This window comes from Phalacrocorax aristotelis, chromosome 7, assembly GCF_949628215.1.
Source record: "Phalacrocorax aristotelis chromosome 7, bGulAri2.1, whole genome shotgun sequence".
NCBI lineage: Eukaryota > Metazoa > Chordata > Aves > Suliformes > Phalacrocoracidae > Phalacrocorax > Phalacrocorax aristotelis.
In genome coordinates, this window is record NC_134282.1 from 42,104,207 (window position 1) to 42,122,666 (window position 18,460).

The window sequence follows — 18,460 nt, forward strand, 5'->3', positions numbered from 1 at the left end:
TAACAGCTCAGATTAATTAATTGGTCAGTTGTCCAAATGTGGACAAAACCTAAGTGCTGTAGAAATCTGAGGACCAGAAACACTATATACAAAGCATATCAGAAAAGAATATACTTAAAACACAAAGTGAAATAATTCTGCAGGCTTGCTTACAAAAATTAAAAAAAAGAAACTGCTTTATTTCTTCCATAGAATAATTATGGTCATCATGTTTCTGGAATTCCAGCCTACAAATTCAAAAATATATAATATATTAAAGAAATCAGAGCAGCATGCATTTTACACATATCTACATGATTTCGTATAATTATTTTAAAATTTTGAATTATAAAAGTAATGTATTAATTCCAATCTTGTCAAAAATTTCACTCAGGGAGAGACCTATAATTATGAGATGGAAAATCAGAGAGTAAATTATCACTATAAAAACATTTTTGTGTGTGAAACAATCAGAGATGCATACTGTGTATGTATAAGATGGCAGTTTATTCCCAAGAAAAAAGAACCTTCAGTGGGTTTCAAACCACTGTGGGTTCAAACCACTATGTCACTTCATTACTTTAAAAATAGAGGTCCTAGAATCATAGCATCATTGAGGTTGGAAAATACCTTTAAAATGATCAAGTCTAACCATGAAGTTCTATTTCTGTGTCTTCAAATGCCCAAGTTTGTCTGTATTTACAGGTGGTATGGGATTACACTTCACTACTGTAATTTTTTTGGGTACCAGGAAAGTGCTACGGAGAAAGCTTTCAAAGTAACCTAGCTACAATAAATTATTCTGCTTTCAAGTTTGATTTCTTCTTTTTTTTTTTTTATTGAGAAAATTTACATGCTGTTTTGAGAAATTACCTAAATGTGCAGCTCCTCTTCTTTGTCATCAGCCCCAACCTGATCTAATTAATTAACTTTGGTTGGAACACATATTTATTGGTTGGGTTTATGCAGTTTTTGTATGCTACTGGATAGACCTTCCTTTGCCGGACCTGCACCTGAAAGTAGTGGTCTGAGGGAACAGATTATTTAATCTAATTTTAATTACATTTTCTAAGTAAGGACATAAATAATTTTTTATTTTTCCTTTTTTTTTTTTTAATAGTTAAGTGACTTGGAAGGAAAATATTAATATAAACCAATACATTGGTTGCTTGGCTCTATCAAGGCACTTTATCTGGAAACCCCCTTTCTTTGTGTTATATAGTATGGAAACTCAAGCTTACTGAAAATGGAAAGACTCTGTCAAGGAATGTTGTCATTAATCCAGGAAGGTCTTTTTCTTCTTGACCAAACCAACAACTCATCATTAGACTAGTAGAGATATCAATGACTGTCAGGATTCTGCAGATTTCAAGATAGGTCCATTTTTCAACAAGAAATGTTGGGTATTTATGTAGCTTTCCTGTTAAGGGCAAAGTATAAAACTAAGCCTAATTTATAATTAAAATAAAAATCTGTGTATGCAAAAACCCTTGAGAATGCTTTCTAGAAATCTGCTTCTTACTTCAGAACTTTTCTCCTTTGCCGCTACAAAACTCTGAACATTTGCCCAATGAAACTTGCATCCTACTTTGAGTAAATGAGTGAAGCCCAATTTACCTTAAAAAAAAAAAAGTCTGCCTCTTGAGCCAGTATTTCTCCTCTTACTTTACTGATTCTGTTCAGTCAGTGGGCATAAAGCCCACTTGCATAAAGCAAGATGCTAAAGACCAGGTTACAGACCAGTGCTCTTTCAGGAGAAGCAATAATGGAGAATTTGAACTTCTTCACCAAACTGAGGTGAGGCAGGAAATTCCTCCAGTTAACCAGCTGAGGTGGAGCTGAGTGTTGCCCCTGTGCCATGTAATACTAGTGGTAATGTTTCATATTCGTTATCTTATTCTCATCCAGTCATTACTAACATGTTCAGAGATGCTCTGTAGCATACTCTGTAGCAGGACGCTGGGTTTTAAAAACATAGAACAGTTATCTCAACTGTCATATTACCTAGTACCCTGAAAATTACTGCCATCAGTAAAATCTGACACTGTTAAGTCCTTGGTATCTGTTTAATATGACAGCAAAACATGGTAAAGAAAAGTGTTTGAATGACTTCTTGTACAAACATTTTTTTATAACTTGTATATGTCCTAAGAATTTTAAATTGTTTCATAGTCTTAAAAATCAACTTCAATATTATTCATTCAGATGTTTTTAAAAACAGATAATTAGAGATTTTACAGTAGTTAAATACTGCTAGGTCCAACTTCAGGGAGGTTGGGGGGGAAAGGGGACAAACATAGTCCTGGAATTAAACATACATCAGGCAGATTCTTTTGTTGACCCCCAAACCTCTTGAACTAGCACTGTTTGAAAAGCAAGCATAGCTTTGTCTGAACCTGATGGTTTTAAAAGTAGCCAGGAATCCTGCATGTAGTGTGGCATCACCTAGCCACAGGACTATTTCGTAATTTTAGTGTCACTTTATTATGTTGAAGTTGTGGCCAGAACCTGGTTCTGCTGTTGTCATCTGAAGCTGTAGTGATTTAGGGGCAACAAAATGTTTTATTTTGTCTTTACTTAGGAATGACAGGTATTTCTTAGTGGCTGTGGCTGAGAAAGCCCTGTAACTTTAATGCTGATGCTGATCCATTTTAGTCACCCTGATTCTTATTTGTGTTTCTTCTTGGTGTGAAAACCATCTCCAGGAAAGGCTGCCTTTCTATTGGGTGCATGGATAAGTCATTGGTTTTCTGGATGTTGTTAAGGCCTCTTCCTTTCATTGTCTGTACTCTGCACCGTCTCAGGAGAGTCACCAGAATTGCTTTCATCATTACCATGGCAATAAACTTTCCTACGCAGCCCCGAGGGCCAAATCCAAATGGTTGAAAGTAGCGTGAAGGAACCTGCACAGAATAACATGAGGAATAAACTTTAAGACACATTTTTCTTCATAAGACAAAATTATGATGGGAATTGGTAGTAAATAGGTACTGAAAAACTTGTGGAAAGAATCTCTGATGAGCAATGACTTCTTTCTTTACACTGAACAGCCCTCCCAAGTCAGGTCGAAATACAGAGACACCTACAGAAGGTATGCCATTTTAAATGCTAAGATAGCAGGGAGTTTAAAGTTAAGCAGTTGAACTCTGCCCATGTATTTCAGTCTGTTCATCCTGTGAACTACAGGGATTTTACCACAAGCTGTGAAATTCAGTGAAGCTTTTGCTCTTTAATATACATTACCATGCATTAAAAACTTTTTCAATCTCATAAATATCTAAGATACAGGCTGATACCTTGTCTAAAGATAATCATAAAGCCATAAAACTACTACAAATGTCATTAAAAAGCTAGTGTTCCTGAGAACTAGTTTGCCATAAAATTTAATGTTGAAAATTTTATTTGATATCTAATTGAGAGATAACACTTATAAAATGATTGTCTCCTCCTATCAACTAAAATGTGAAATACAGGATTCCCAGAACTGTTGAAGAATGCACAGCCAGCTTCTGCTACTTTTATTGACATTGAATAGATCAGTTATCCAAAACAGTCCCAACAGCATGAGTAGTACTGCTAATGAGGTACAAAGGTACGTGTTATGAGTAAGAAAAAGCAAGTCTGTGTGTGTATAAACATAAATAAGTAGTTTTTCTTCATCTGTGTAGCTTTCTTTTATATAAAAATAAGATATTAGCTGTGCTCTGACTTCCTATTTGACACAAGAATAGAGTAGAAAAGGTTGCTTTATATTAAATTATCTAGAAAAAAGTGTCATTTTTTTCTTTTTCAGACTAAGGAAAATGTTTTTGTTTAATTTTTTTCAAATAAACTGATCTGTATTTTTTGAAAAATGATAGGTCAATACAAGTGTTTATGATACAGAGCAAGTACAGCAGCTGGCAGTATAGTGCAATGGCAAATGCACAGCCTGGGAAAATGGAAAAATGTTTTGATTCTAACAATGCCACCTTATCATAAATAATAGTGTGGATTGCTATTCACTTAGAGAACCAGATGAAAATTTTACCTGCTAGAATAATTATGTGGCAAACTGAATGCATCAAGTCAGATAGAAAATGCATGGTTAAATATTTGGTCAAGGGGAAGTATTTTTAGTAGCAAAGTGTACTTAGAAAATGAGCAAGAAATCAATTTTGATAGAAATACTTAGAATGAAAATAATGGGTGGCCAAATGGACACTATTCACAGTGAAGAGATATTTCAATAAACTTTATCACTTCGTCTCTTCTTGAATTTTCTACAATGACTTTTTTCTTGAGCTGTTTTTAACACTGTGTGCTGAGCTTGCTATGGGTAATCAACCAGCAGTTTAGAAACGTTAACTAGGCTGTCTAGTGCTCATTTTTACCTGTGGCATGCATGGTACTCCTAGACTTTTTGATAGGAAAAATGTAAAACATAGAAGTGTTTCTGGCTTGGACGTTCATATCTTCTGTTTCTTTATTTTCTTAATTACTTAATTTCTTAATTAGGTGTTTTACTAGTAAGCCCATTTTGGTGTATCAAAGTGGGTCATCTATTTATTTCTTTAAAACTGAAATTATTGTCTGTGGATGCTTATGTATGCAGCTGCTAATGACTCAAAAGCAAAAGATTTTGCCAGGTAAACACATTATGTCTTAACTTTTTTAGTTAGATAAAATGAGAACTATGACAGCTGTAGAAAACATTAACCCTTCAGCTTCAACCCCATTCAACCTTAGCATTTGACAAGCCACTAGAAAATATAAGAGAAAGCTTGCATACTAGGAAAATGTGTGTAGCCATGATAGTAAGATTAACATTTGCAGCTGAGATTCCCTTCACAGGGCTAAGCTGATTTTGCCCTCCACACTTGCACGGCTATTTTTTCCAGAGATCTTTCTAATTCCCTCACAGAGCGCTAACCAAACCTTAATATTTCCTATTTTGTGCTCTCTGTCACAGTATCTTCTGCTTCCATCTGCACTGGTTAACAGTTAAAAATGAGTTAAATTACCATAGAATCAATCTATTATTTTCTTTAAATACAGTTTTAATCTCTCCAGATGATTGTTGCTGAACAAATAGTTTTGCAAAACAGTTTGTTTATTCAGTTATCAGAAAAGCAGAGGTCTAAATGAAGGTAAATAATCTGAAGGATGATTTGCAATAGTAGGGGATTACAAGTAGGAAAAAAAATTTCACATTGCTTTTGATATGGGACTCAGTAATGCAGACTAAAGAAAATTCTAGTTCTTTTGCAAATTTGAGTATAACTTAAATTGAAATGCTGTGCTGAACTGGGACTGAATTACTCCCCATTTGCAGTATTGAGTTGGTTAAATCCTAGGATTTCCATTTAGGACTATAAAAGATGTTTGTTTTTATTTAGGAATAAAAAAAAGAGAGAGAGAATAAAATGGCTGATAGATTCTCCATGACTCAGGAGTTACTGTACTGCTTCACCTCTCCAGAGAATCTTCTTGTGGTCTCAGCTATGTGTTGTTCTGCTTGCATGGCTCTAGCTCCCTAAAGTCTCTTTATTTTGCCCGGTGTCAGAGAATATAATGGGAACTATGTTTTTCTGATAAATTACATCAGAATTTTTTAGTAAAAATTAAGGTGTCTGGGAAAACTTTGTTTTCAATATCATAATTATTTTTAAGTAAAAGGCACTTTGATAGGAAAATATCTGCCCAGCTTTAATAATAATAATAGTAATGAGCAGGATGTACAGCCAACTAGGCACTTAGACAAAGGGAAAACAGTCTTATGGTCACAAAGTTCTTGATCAAAATAAGAGGAAGATACATTGTTAATAAATAATACCCAATTTCCTGTAAGAAATAAGATAGAAAACTTACGTTTTTCTCAAAATTTTCAAGAGAAAACTCATTTGGCTTTGGGAAGAATTCAAGCTTATGCATACGTCCAATATTGAGAATAATGTTTGTCCCCTTTTTCACAGGATAGCCATCAATTACATCATCTTGTAAAGCTTTTCGCATGATCAAGTCCACAACTGGCTGGTATCTCATGCTTTCATAAATAAAATTCTCCACAATTTTTAAGTTTGGCATGTCATCACTCTCTATATCTCTGTCACCTTGAGGAATAAAACAGATGGTGAAGGAATTGGTTATGAATTTAATAGCTTCCTCATAAAAATACCAAAAATTTTTTTGGAAGATTTTCAGTTCCTGAAATGGTAGGAAGGATCTAACAGCTTCTAAGTAGTTTTATGTAGCCTTATATATTTGGGAAATCTGGTATATTGTTCATCAGCATAAACCCTAGTTTATTAATTTATGATCTTCTTACCTTATCTTCTTCTTAACACATTATGAGTCTGTGCTCCACTTTCTTGTCAGTGACAAAACTCTGAAAGTCCTTCCCTGACTTTTGTATGACTGAGAGCAACAAGACACAATGAAGAAATCTTCTGAGAGCTGACAGCAAAAGGAATCTGGGAATAGTCTGCAGATGGGAGATAACTTTGTAGGGACCTTAAATTTTCACCCTGTGATTGAGGTTGGCTAGATGTACAGCTAGGTGCTACTGTGGCCTGACTATTAAAGCTACTGTGAGTACCTTCGTTCCAGCTTGATTCCATCAGGACCAGTATCAATGCCACACCATACTGCCAGTGGGAGCTACACGCAGTTCAAGAACTACAGGCTGACCACTGCAGTGGTAGGCTTTCAAGATAAAAGACAGCTTTGCTACCGCAGTTGGCTGTTTGCTTAAGGAAAAGGCAACAACATTCTACTGCCTTAGAAATCAAGGCTGTCAGAAAGGAATAGGGAAGATAAGTGAATACTCAGCTCTCATGAGAACAATAAAATAAGGTTATTGAAAGTACCTTAGAAAAAGAGTAAAGGATTTGTTATACACTTTGTAGTGTGTAACTGACCAATTTTGAATAAGAGCAGATGAAACTAGTTTTTATACTAGTTCAGTGTCAGGCTTTGAATGAAGTCTAGAGAAAGGGAAGAATAGAAATTGTGTTTTGAATAGTTAATAATTAGTACTTAAAAAGGAGACCAGTTTGATATCAAAATGGATGACAGCAGAATATAATTTTAATTTTTTCTAGTCTTTCCCTTCTGCAGTCATAGTGAAACTTAGTCAGGTTCTATATATACACAGAGAAATATTGGTGATTAGAAGTACTTGAATACTTTTGCTATTTCAAGGTAAATGGAAAATAATTTCAGTGGAATTTGAAGTGAGTGCTGATTTGCACTGCTGTTGCTGAGGAGTGATATAGCGTGTTCTTTCTAATAGATCATCAATTCTGATGATTCTTGTTTGAATCTGTCTTACAAATTGCTCATCTTTCATTTGATATTCAACAAAATCTTTACATATAATGGTATTTCATATACTTTACAGCAAATGCTTCTGTTAGAAGAAAATACTTAGAGTTTTCAGCCTTTGAAAAATCAAAATTAGATCACTGCTGAAGCAAAATTTATTCCCACGTCACTGACTTTGCAGCTCCTGCTTACCCATAACAGTTTCAATTTCTCTCATCACCTCCTCTTCCACTGTGGGGTGCTCTGCAATCAGTATTAGCATAAAGAAGAGAGTCACAGACAGAGTATCAGGAGCAGCGATCATCATCTCCAGCACACACTGGTTCACATTCTCAGCAGTCAGATCCCCTCTGTTCTGAAAAAATTGGAAATTTTAGGGAAAATGTTGATTGTTGAACCCTGATGCCAACAAAGGTCCTATAGCAGTAGAATGGGAAGGACCTAGTATATCTGCTTTAAGCAAAAGTAAAAATATTGATAGTCTTTCTATCTCATATGCAAAATAGCATTTAGTTTTTTGCTATGCATGAGAAAACTCATGCTTTGGTGGGTGTGTATCATCTTACAGAAAAGCAAGAGTTTGCTCTTAGCTCAGGTTCTTATTGATGTATTGCCTTTCCTCATGAGTTTGTGAGCTGTCAGAGAATATACAAGATAGGATTTACATAGCATTTGAAGCCTTTGCAAACAAAAGGCAATATATCAAGATAAAATACAGGAGTTAGGGGAAGACTGGAGGACATTCAGGGATAGATGTAGGTAGAGTTTTAAGGTTGTTGTTTAATCCATAAAAAAAATCAGTCAAGCACCTGTTCCCAAAAAAGCAACTATTCAATGTTTGAGTCACCATCAGGGACTCCACAGAACCCAATAATTAGTATCCCTTTCAGATGACATGACTTTCAGATAGATATATGAAGTTTAAGCTGCAAAGCCTGTGTTGTTAGTGATAGGAGGAGGTCAGAAAAATCAGTTAGCTGTATTTTGAGTGCATTGCCAGTACCTGTGCAAAAATCAACTGGGATGCAAAATCCATGTGTTCGTCCAGCTTTTCAACAGTGGAAAGCATTTGTCGTTTCTGTTCTATCAAGATTTCCATTGCTCCTTTCAGATCCTTGCTGAAAACAGATAAAATCCAACATATTGATAAATATCTGCAGACTTTCAGTATACATTAGGATATGGTTAGAGACATAGATATTATACCAATAAAAACATCTAAGAATGATAGAAATTAAGTATTCCTAACAGTGGTTATATGGTTCTCTGCAAAAGCAGTGATACTAAGGAAAGGTATATTTTATTATTATTTCTTATTAAGTAATTGCTTGTTACTTGAAATCTTATTGTCTTTTTATAGGATAGACTGAAAAGAATGAAAATATGTCTGTATATCCTATTAATGAATAGAGTTTTTAAAGATTGATTAACATTTCGGAATAATTTGTTTATTTCCTTCTATTTTATGCTGTATTTTATTAGTAATAATGTGAACTTGGAGAACATGAGGAATAATTGTTAGAAAAATGTAGGTAAATGTTAGAAAAATTGTGCTATCTTGATGGTAGAGCTGATCTAAACTTTTCATATTTAGTCAGCAATACTGTGTCAACAGTTTGCATTTCAGTGATGGAAAAAGCAAAGTCCCACAATTTTTATAATTTTATTTGGTATTTTCAATTAGCTATAGGTTTGAAGGCAATTCTTTTTTGAAAGGATTTTGAAAAGTTTTTGACCAAAATCCTCAGGCTTTCCATTTTGTTTGTTATTGTTGGGGTAGGAAATGTGACTGGGGTTTGTAGGGGTAAAAGCATTTAAAACTTAAAACCTGGTAAAGTTCTCTTTATTTATAACTTTTAAAAATGTATTAGAAATAACAAACGGTCCTTTTTGCCAACTTTATCAGAAGAGTATCGGAAGTCATCATAACCTGTGGTGGCTCTTTGCATTGCTTTAAGTCCAGCAATCTTTATCTGTAGAATGTTATGAATATGTCCATTTTAATGGGATTGCTTTTGAAACATCACTATTTGTCCACAGGGGCTTTCTAGTAATAACTGGGCCAGCACAGTTAGCTATTATTAGAATCACAGAATAAAGCACTAATCAGTGCCATAATAAAACTGGCAAGCAAATGTTAGAGAAGGTAAATCTTGTGTCTAGCTCATAAGAAAGTTGTCAATTACTTTAGATGAACCTCTATCTTTCCCTTACAGCTTTTATGTTATATAGCACTATCAAAACAATTTATTACACATGCTTCATAAGTAGTAGTTTTTCTTGCTAGATGGAATCCAAAATGAACAAACTGATTGCCAGTTCTTTTTATAGCCAGTCCTCTTTTGTCAGAAGAGAGCAAATGAGATCATAAAAATAGAAGAGGCATTTTGTATTTTAGCAAAAAGGAAGACAGCAAAATGTGTTTGTTCCTTATTCAGGAAAAAAAAAAAAACAAACCCTTGAAATGAATTGTCATGCTGAGCACTGATCCTTGACTCAAAAATGAGTTGACTCAAAAATGCACTTTGAGGGCACCGATAAATAGAATTGTGCTCAGGGGTTAACTCTTCTGGGACAGTGCCACGAATGTAGGTGGGTTTTCTTGTTTTGATGAACTGTGGCCTACTATTCAACCATCCTTGACTATGTCAAAAGTCATTTCACCCCATGTGATGGCTTTTCCTTGTCTGTTTGAACTGAACCAGTGATTTCAATTTAGTTTCATATTTGAGCTGGCATTAACTAATATTTTGGTGAGTAAACTAGGACTGAACAGACAAGGGCTTTAAATCATCCCCTGAGATCAGCCACTTGTAGCATCAGTGGCAAATCTTGTTCTGTTGCTATCTTGGGTCTGCAGATAGGGCACTTCAGCCAACCACCTTTGCAAGTTTCACAATTTATTTTCTAAAAGGCAGAGGAAAACATCAAGGAAGATCTCTTAAGAAAGAATGAATCTTATGCAAATGGTTTGTAAAACTGTTGATACTTACACTGCCTCTTCATATTTCTTGCACAGCCAAGAAATCTTAAAAAAGATGTCAGGCTTTAATAAAAGTGCTTGCCAAGCATCAAAGTAGTTCTGAATCTTAAGTACAATGGCACTTTCTGAAAATAAAAATTAACAAAAAGCAGTATAAAATAAACCACAATAGTTAAATAACATGAATGCTTCAGAGAAAATAATACTAAGGCCCTTTTCTCCACTCCGACTAAGTTCATGGGAATTTGATGAACAATTGGGTTTAATATGTGGTAGATAACATTAGGAAACATTTGTAGCATAATGTAGAAAAGGTATAGATCTTTGTAAAAACTCTTGGTAGCTAGCGAAAAGGAGACAGTGGTGTGTCAACCAGAGCCAAATGGTCTCCCACAGGAGAGCAGAAGCAGAACTCATGCAGCATACTAAAATGGGATAATTTATACATCACAATAATGTATTTCTGTCATATGGTTTTGAGGGTGAAGAAATCACAGCAGACATAAATTGTGAGGTGAAATTTTCAAGGCAATCATTTAGTTTGGTGGAAAGATTTCCACTTCTTACATGTGTACGATATTGGGGTTCTACCAACTCAGTGCATAAAAATCTCTTTAAATGGGACTGTTTATTAAGGTGAGTGTGACACGCTACATGCATTTTTTTTGTCATATAAAAGTCTCTTTTATAATTAAAATTACTCATAAACCAATTTCAATTCATTATATGGTGATATAAGAGTCTGTTCTTGCTCTGTTTACTGAAACAAAACTGTTGAGTGATGTCAGTGAGTTTTCCTTGGACATGCACTTTAGATCCATCACTAGGTATAAAAATAAAGCTGTTAGTACCATCCAAAGGTATCCCGAGAAAAAGCTTGTTAGATGTGTCAAGCATGATCCGTCTCATAAGATTCAACACATTGATGTTTCCTACTTCTGTGGTTACTTCCTCTAGTTTGTCCAGATGATCAATTGTTGATTCAACGCAAATTGCTATCATACGCACAAGACCAGGACCAGACAGAGCTGAAATATATGTACAAAATTATCAAAAGATTGGTTAACTTTCATACCCTATATATAACTTATCATTTGGTGATAATGGTGTCAATAAAATGTAAAACATTATCACGTGAGTGACTGGTATAAAATCATTATGAAACTTACTGATTTATCATCTTTTGAAAGAAAAATGTGAGCCTTGGGAGTTAAAATGGCAAGGAACTCAAAGCCCAAACTTTCCTTGCATCCAGCCACTTTGTGTCTCAGACACATGTTTTATGCTAGGTTCATACTGTGCTAAGGAAAGATATTTGGCATCATTTGTGCTATCATTCTGTGTGGGAAGGTATCCATATCCTCATCTGCATTACAGACACTGTGGATGTCTCGTCTCATTTATTGCATTTTAAGAATTCAAAAGCAACCAAAAGCAGTGGTCAGTTTGGTTGCTATGTAATCCAGCGGCATTTTGATAGGCTCCAGCTGGAATGGATTCGGACAATTTTTGAATGAGTTTGGAAATCTTGCCCTAAGTAGTCCATTTAAATTACTTTTCCAAACAAGAATTGCTGTAATTGCCTCAAGGACATTAATTTATCAAATATATGTTGAGAGAGATTGTATGTTTGTAGCTGAGAAGAGAGGAAGTCTGTTTTGTAAATAGGGAGAACTGGTGGTTCTAGGAATAAGTAGAAAAAAAAGTTTTTTTTTTTTCCCTGCCATCTTCAACCAGTACAATAGTGCTGATATTTTTCAATAGCAAAATCATGTAGGAAAGGCCCAAATGTCATATAAGAGCACAGATATATCAACAAAATAATATAGAAAATTTAAACCAATACATAATTAATTTCTTTTAGGTGCTGTGTTACTTTCATTTTCGGATTCTGGAATCACTGTCATAAACTACTGCAGTCTCAGCTGGTGAGGATATTTTCTGAGTTGTGGAGCTGCAGAACAAGAAGTCTGGCAGTTTTGTAATGAAGGCTGTAAGACCATTGGAAGAGCTAATTCTAATGATATGCAAATACTGAAAATTTTTAATTTGTGGAAAGAAGGTGAATCAAAAAATTGCAGACTTTTTAAAAGTTACACTGGAGTTTATTTATGTAATTTCCTATTTGATTTTAACCAGTGATATTAATTGCTTCAATCTTTTTCTCTGTTACTACATTGATTCTTAGCATATTAAAGGAATTTATAAATGACTCCACTGTGCAGATGTTCTAAATTAGTTTTGAAGCTAAAGCACTTCCATCCCCCCATTAGAATAAGACAGAAATGTCTCTGAACTCAGTGGAGGTTGGGGTAGGAACATTTATGGAAGTGCAGGTTGAGCTAATATAAGTGCTGGACTTGAAGCATAAAATCATTTAAAAGCGTGGCTTGTGGGCATCATTTAATTTTTTTTATTTGAATGAGATTAAGAATCTGCAGAACTACTTCAGGACCATTTCAAATAGCATATCTAGCAGAAAAACTGTGAAAGAACATGTGCAATAAAATATTTCTATGGGATATATAAAGAGAACAGATTTCTCTAATTTAAGTATGCAAAGGACAAACAGCATTTCATAAAAGATAGACTGTCTGCTACAGTAATGCAATGTATTTGCACACTGATTTACCTTTAGTGAAAAAGGGTCGAATTTCTTTCCAGTGTGCTGGGTTGTTATTAAATATGATCCCATTTTCGTACATGCCAATGCACTGTAATCCAAGCTTGCTCCCAAATCGAGAAACATAATGCCAATGTTTCATTACATGGAACACACTTGAGGATCTGGGAAAGAAACAGGGAGAAAAAAGCCAAAACCAAAAGTACTTTTTCATAGATTGTACGTAGAATTTTTATTCTGACATTTTATAGTTGCTCTGAAGTGCTCACTTGCATTCTTAATTTAGCAGGAAGTACAATGCTTGACATTAAATGTTGTTCCTTTTACATTATTAAAAAACTTGATGATAAATGCCTTCAGAACATATATTAGAGCAATAAGGTATTCTGTTCAGATTTAAAACTATTTTTCAGTTAAAATGCAAATGGTTACCAAAAGATTTTAATCTGAATAGTGTGTATACATGGAAACATGGAGGCATATGATGCACTTGGACAATGACCAATGTCAGATATTTCAGAAGATGAGGTGTAAAATATTTGACAATTGATATTTTCATCATGATGTCTATTAAATTCCAGCTATGCTGTAGCTATTTGGTTGTTCCCAGACACATACGGAAAGCATAAATATACGTGCATCATTTAAATATGCAGCATCATAATATGATATGTGTGGGATAAATATTCCTAAATAGAAATTTAGGGGAATCCATGATATATGTCATTCTTTTTACAGTTGATGAGGTTTGTGTACACATGCTGGCAAAGAGGTTGTGGCCAGCGTTACTGCTTTAAGGTACAAATTCCTTTAGAGGGAGCTAGCATTTTAGAAATGCTGACATGATGAAAACCTGATCAAATGAAATCCAACAAAAAGAAAGAAAATCAGAACAGAGATTGAAATGAGACAGTACGCTACTTTCTTTACCATGTAACATACTCTGTGGACCAAATCCCAGACTTCTTACATGGGTTACTTAGTTTTTTCAGTCAGGCAAAGTAAATGGAACTTTTGCTATTGGCTTTGGCAGTGCTGGGTTTTCACCATAGTTTTGCATGACCAGAGGTAAAGTTAACAGTGAGTTGCTATATGGTACAAAGAGACAAACATGGATTAAGGACTGGGGTAAAAACAGGGAGGAGTGTGTCTGCAGGTCCAACCTTCCAAGGAAATCAGCATATTCTCTCTTTCCTACACTTCCCTACATCTACCCTCTCTTCTAATTTCCTTAAAGGTTTTTTTTTTGCACATCAAGGCACATCATCTGTATTTTCATGAACATGAAAAGATGGTGTTGAATTATGACAGCTGTTCCTATTAATGGAAAGGTATAGGGGGCTCATTTTGCCTCGTTCCATTCCACGCATCTATGCAGGAGACATGCAATAATGCTTTAAGAAAGGATTTTGACATATGACCTTGTGTGAAGAGATTTTTATGAAACTATTTAATTAAGTCCTCCAAAAGACAATATCTTCTGTAACCTAGACTGCAGGTAGTTCTCTCTGTGCACTAGCATCTCAGTATGATTAGATTTGATGGTAAATATTCAGCTGACATTGGTGGAAATAGTATACTTTTACAGAATTCAGGTTATGTTTAGTTTTGCAGTGAATTTATGGTTCACCTAAAACTTAGTTCTGCATTACTGTTGTTTTTTTGTTTGTTTGTTTTTTTAAAAAGAGTTAAGTACTAGTGTACTATGTACTGTCAATACTTTTAAGCAAAATATATTTCTGAGGAAAAGCGATGTATTGACTGTAAAGTCTGATGTATCTGTCGCATTGTTTATCATTACTCCTGATTTCTTTCTGATGAATTGGTAGTACAGAAAGTGGAAGACAGCAATAAAAGCTCTTAGCATTTTACATTATCAAAACATTATAGCACACTAGTTGATATTTACACCTATGTAGGATAGGAATGTAAAGTTTTCCTGTCATGATTACCTGTTTTTAAAGAGGCAAAACCAGAGAGGGATGAAGCTGACTTGCTTTCCATGGCAAATCCTGTGATAATCCTCTATACTACGTTGCCTTTCAAAAGCTTTTACATAATGAAAGCTGAGTACGGGTTGATTGATATTGCTGCTAAAAAGGTTGTGATTCTTTATGGATTACACATGGTAAATGTTTTACTACTTTTTTTTTTAAATGGCATAACTCATAAGCATCCAGAAGATCCAATGTAAGAAGAAAGAAACCATCCACGGGAGCTAATAAAATGATAGACTGCAGTTTAACATTATGTTTAATACTGTGTATAATGGAAATCTATGAGCAATCCCATTAACTGGAGTGGAATTACTCATAGTCCTATAACGCTGCATTTGCTTAATTAACTTGCTGAATTGGAGCCATAATCTTCAAGCATTACTCCCATTTTAAGGAGAAATTTAGGAACAGAGTAAACTAAAATTTGGCTTAATCCTGTACTGCAGTTGGTCTAGGTTCCTCATATTGAATGGAATAGTAAAAGAGATGGTAAACATTTCTTAGGATTGAACCACAGTGCTTAATCTTCCTTTCCACAAACAAACTGAGAGAATTCACATAGACTTCAATAGCAGCATCTTTAAAGAAACAAAAGACAGAAAAAGGTCTGTGAACAGCAGGAACTAAAAGTTTTTTGTTAGGATAACTTTTGAAAATAATAACTTCAATTCTACTTAAAAAAAAGTAGCTAAGAGGTTGTAAAAATATGAAAAAAGCTCTCTGTATTATTAAGGATAGAAAATAAGGATTTACTTGCTAATTATAAATGTCTCTTCACCGCTGATCCAAACTCTCACAAATTCTCCATATGTCTTATTGTAGTAGTTGCAGGCGTTACCTACTCCCATCCAAAGAAATCTCCAATGTGAAATGAGGGGACCAATTCCCATACAATATCCTGGCCCTAAGAAATAGGGTGAGAAAAGTTTGGTCTCAGCAATGGTCACTGACAAGAATATACCTCTGAACATCGTCCTTTTGAAATGAGTTTTTTAACATGGCAGTCAAGGTCTGTACGAGGTTGTTCACATACACAGTCCCGTTCTGAAGTTCTGTCTTAGAGGAACTTGCACCTACGTTGTGGAAACCTCACTTAATAAATATGGAAGCCTATAGTCATTTCAGTGTGCATATAACTAATAACATTCATTACTTCTTTGTACAACTTCACATTGCTGCTTTGAGATTGCTTAACAATGCCTAGATATCAGAAAGAAGAAATGATCTAGAACAAATGCGTATGGTTTGTTAAAATCACAAATTAATAAATCCTTTGAGTGATTTTTGTGTTGAAGAGTCATAGTAACACCTACAAAAGTCAATATCCTTTTCATGTAATTGAATGTAATTTATTACATTTCTCTTAAATTCATTAAAACTAGAGTGAGAAAACAGATATTTGAAGGAAAAAGTACTGCTGTGAACTTACGAAAACATGCTTAAGTAGGAACTAAGAATGTATTAACATTCTTAACGAAGTTCTCAACTAAATCCTTCTGCTGTAACTCAGCACCAAATTTCCCCCTTACAACAAAAAGGAGAAAGTGGAGACAGCGTGAGAAAATTTGCCTTTAATTACTTTTAAAAGGAAGTTTCCTTCTTAAGGGAAAGCTTAATTCGCCCCTTTTGTCTGTAAAACATAAATCTAACTCCATAAAACAAAGCAAATTAAGTACTTACAAAACTTTTATATACTGTTTAAAAATGTAAAAGTTGCTTATGGCTCCACCTTTTACTAATAGAAATTGCAAGAACCCAGAGTACTTAAATACCTATAAACTTAAAGCATATTCATTTAGTTCTACCTTCACCTTGATCCATTCAAGCATTCAAATAGAATGCATCATCTTCTGTGAATATTTTCCCGTTACCTAACTTTTGAAGAGTTTTAGCATATTGAAGGGCATTTGGCAAGGACCTTTTTTCAGAATTTCATTCAGGTGCCACTGTATTGGTTTAGGATTATTCCTGTCAAATACCTTTGTGAGATGTGTACACTGTTCTCATTCACGCGTTGCAGCTAATGAAACATAGCCTGAATCAGTAACATCTACCATAAGCCCCTGAAACATTACAGAAAGGGCCCTCTGAAAGGGAAACCATTTAATGTTCTGTTCTGGAGGGTCTTCAGTGCCAAACATGGAGAAAAAAAAATTATAATCTACTAAAATCTGAATAATTTCCTAGGTAATAGTTTGTTTCTAGTAAAGACAATTTAGAAAGCTTTGAACTTAAAACATGAAAAAGTAGTTTATAATGCACATGAAATATGAACATCTAGAGTTTGTAAAATGGTATATCTTTCTGGCATATACATAATAAAGCAGAGAAAAAAATGTCATATATTTATATAGCTAAACCAGGTTTATTATGGAAATTCTGAGATTAAATAGAGCCTGATTTCTTTTATCGGTTATTTTAAAAAGCTGTACTATTTAAACTGACTTTTAGTAAATTTTGTTGGCATACAATCATTATTCAGCATTACTTTCTCACTTAAATTTGATAAACAAACAAACCTCTGTCAGCTTTTAGGTGATACTATAGCTAAAGTTAATTTACCTGGTATTGATGAAGTTTCTTCATGATTCCATATTAGAAGCAGAAAGCACATGAGAATGAGTATGGGCACTGTGGCCACTGGTATCGTATCTGGTACTAGGCTAGTGATGTAGTGTGTTGGATTCAGAGTTTCCAGTACCATCTTTTCCAAGAGATTCTGCTTTGCTTTAGAGAGAGAGAAATGGGTAAGCGGCAGAGTTTTTCAAAGCTCAAAGATATATTCAGTCAGTACCTCTCAACCCCTTTGTAGGTCTTGTAAATGAGCAAATTAGCTCCTGAGGTAGCTTTATTTTATAATGAGAGTGACTGCCTGGACTGCTTGCCAGGACAAGCTACATCACAAGTCGAAACAGACATGCAGCAGACACTCTTTTTGCTTGGAACTAACAAAGCTTTTCTGACCTTGATATTGAAGCATAGTTTTGGATACTTTGGCTGACAGACCTCTTATCTCTGATATTGACTTGGCTGGCACATACTGAGGTTTACTCCTTGCAAATTTCTAACCAAAACACAAGAAGTTAAACTTTCAGCACATGTGGAAGCATTGAATGAGTTCACTCGCAAGCTTTTATCTCTGTTACTTAGCCTTTTTCCTTCCTGCATGCCTGTAATGCCAGAGACCTTGAATTTCCAGAATAACTATGTTAGTTTTTCATGATTCAGATAGAGTGTGCCCCAGGTTTTTGTTTGAAACAATGTATTATGTGTTTAGGTTTTTTGTTTAGGTTGTTTTGGGTTTGTTTTTTTTTTTTAATTCTTGTCAACCTTTGAGTGTAATATAATGTATTGCATTTCTTTATGGTTCTTCTGCTAAATACTTTGGAAAATATAGTGTATGCTATACCAAACAAGATCATGGGTTGTCTGATACCATAATTTTCCTCAGGCAGTAACCAGCACTTGGCACAGGAAAGAAAACCCAAGCAAATGGACAGGTCTGTTTTGCACGGGGGAGTAGAAGGATTGCTTTGTCTTTGACTTTAAGTTATAAAATACGAGGGATGATTG

General features: G+C 34.6%; 1 protein-coding gene across 1 annotated transcript; it reads right to left on the reverse strand.

The window, feature by feature from the left end:
• Positions 1–290: 290 nt before the first annotated feature.
• CYP19A1 (cytochrome P450 family 19 subfamily A member 1) lies at positions 291–17,633 on the reverse strand. Its single transcript, XM_075100378.1, has 9 exons — positions 17,450–17,633; positions 15,641–15,791; positions 12,900–13,054; positions 11,119–11,295; positions 10,278–10,392; positions 8,288–8,402; positions 7,477–7,639; positions 5,830–6,071; positions 291–2,882 (listed from the first exon to the last, which is right to left on the reverse strand). The coding sequence occupies exons 1-9, from the start codon at positions 17,589–17,591 to the stop codon at positions 2,631–2,633; spliced, it is 1,512 nt and encodes a 503-aa protein (XP_074956479.1). The 5' UTR covers positions 17,592–17,633; the 3' UTR covers positions 291–2,630.
• Positions 17,634–18,460: the final 827 nt, after the last annotated feature.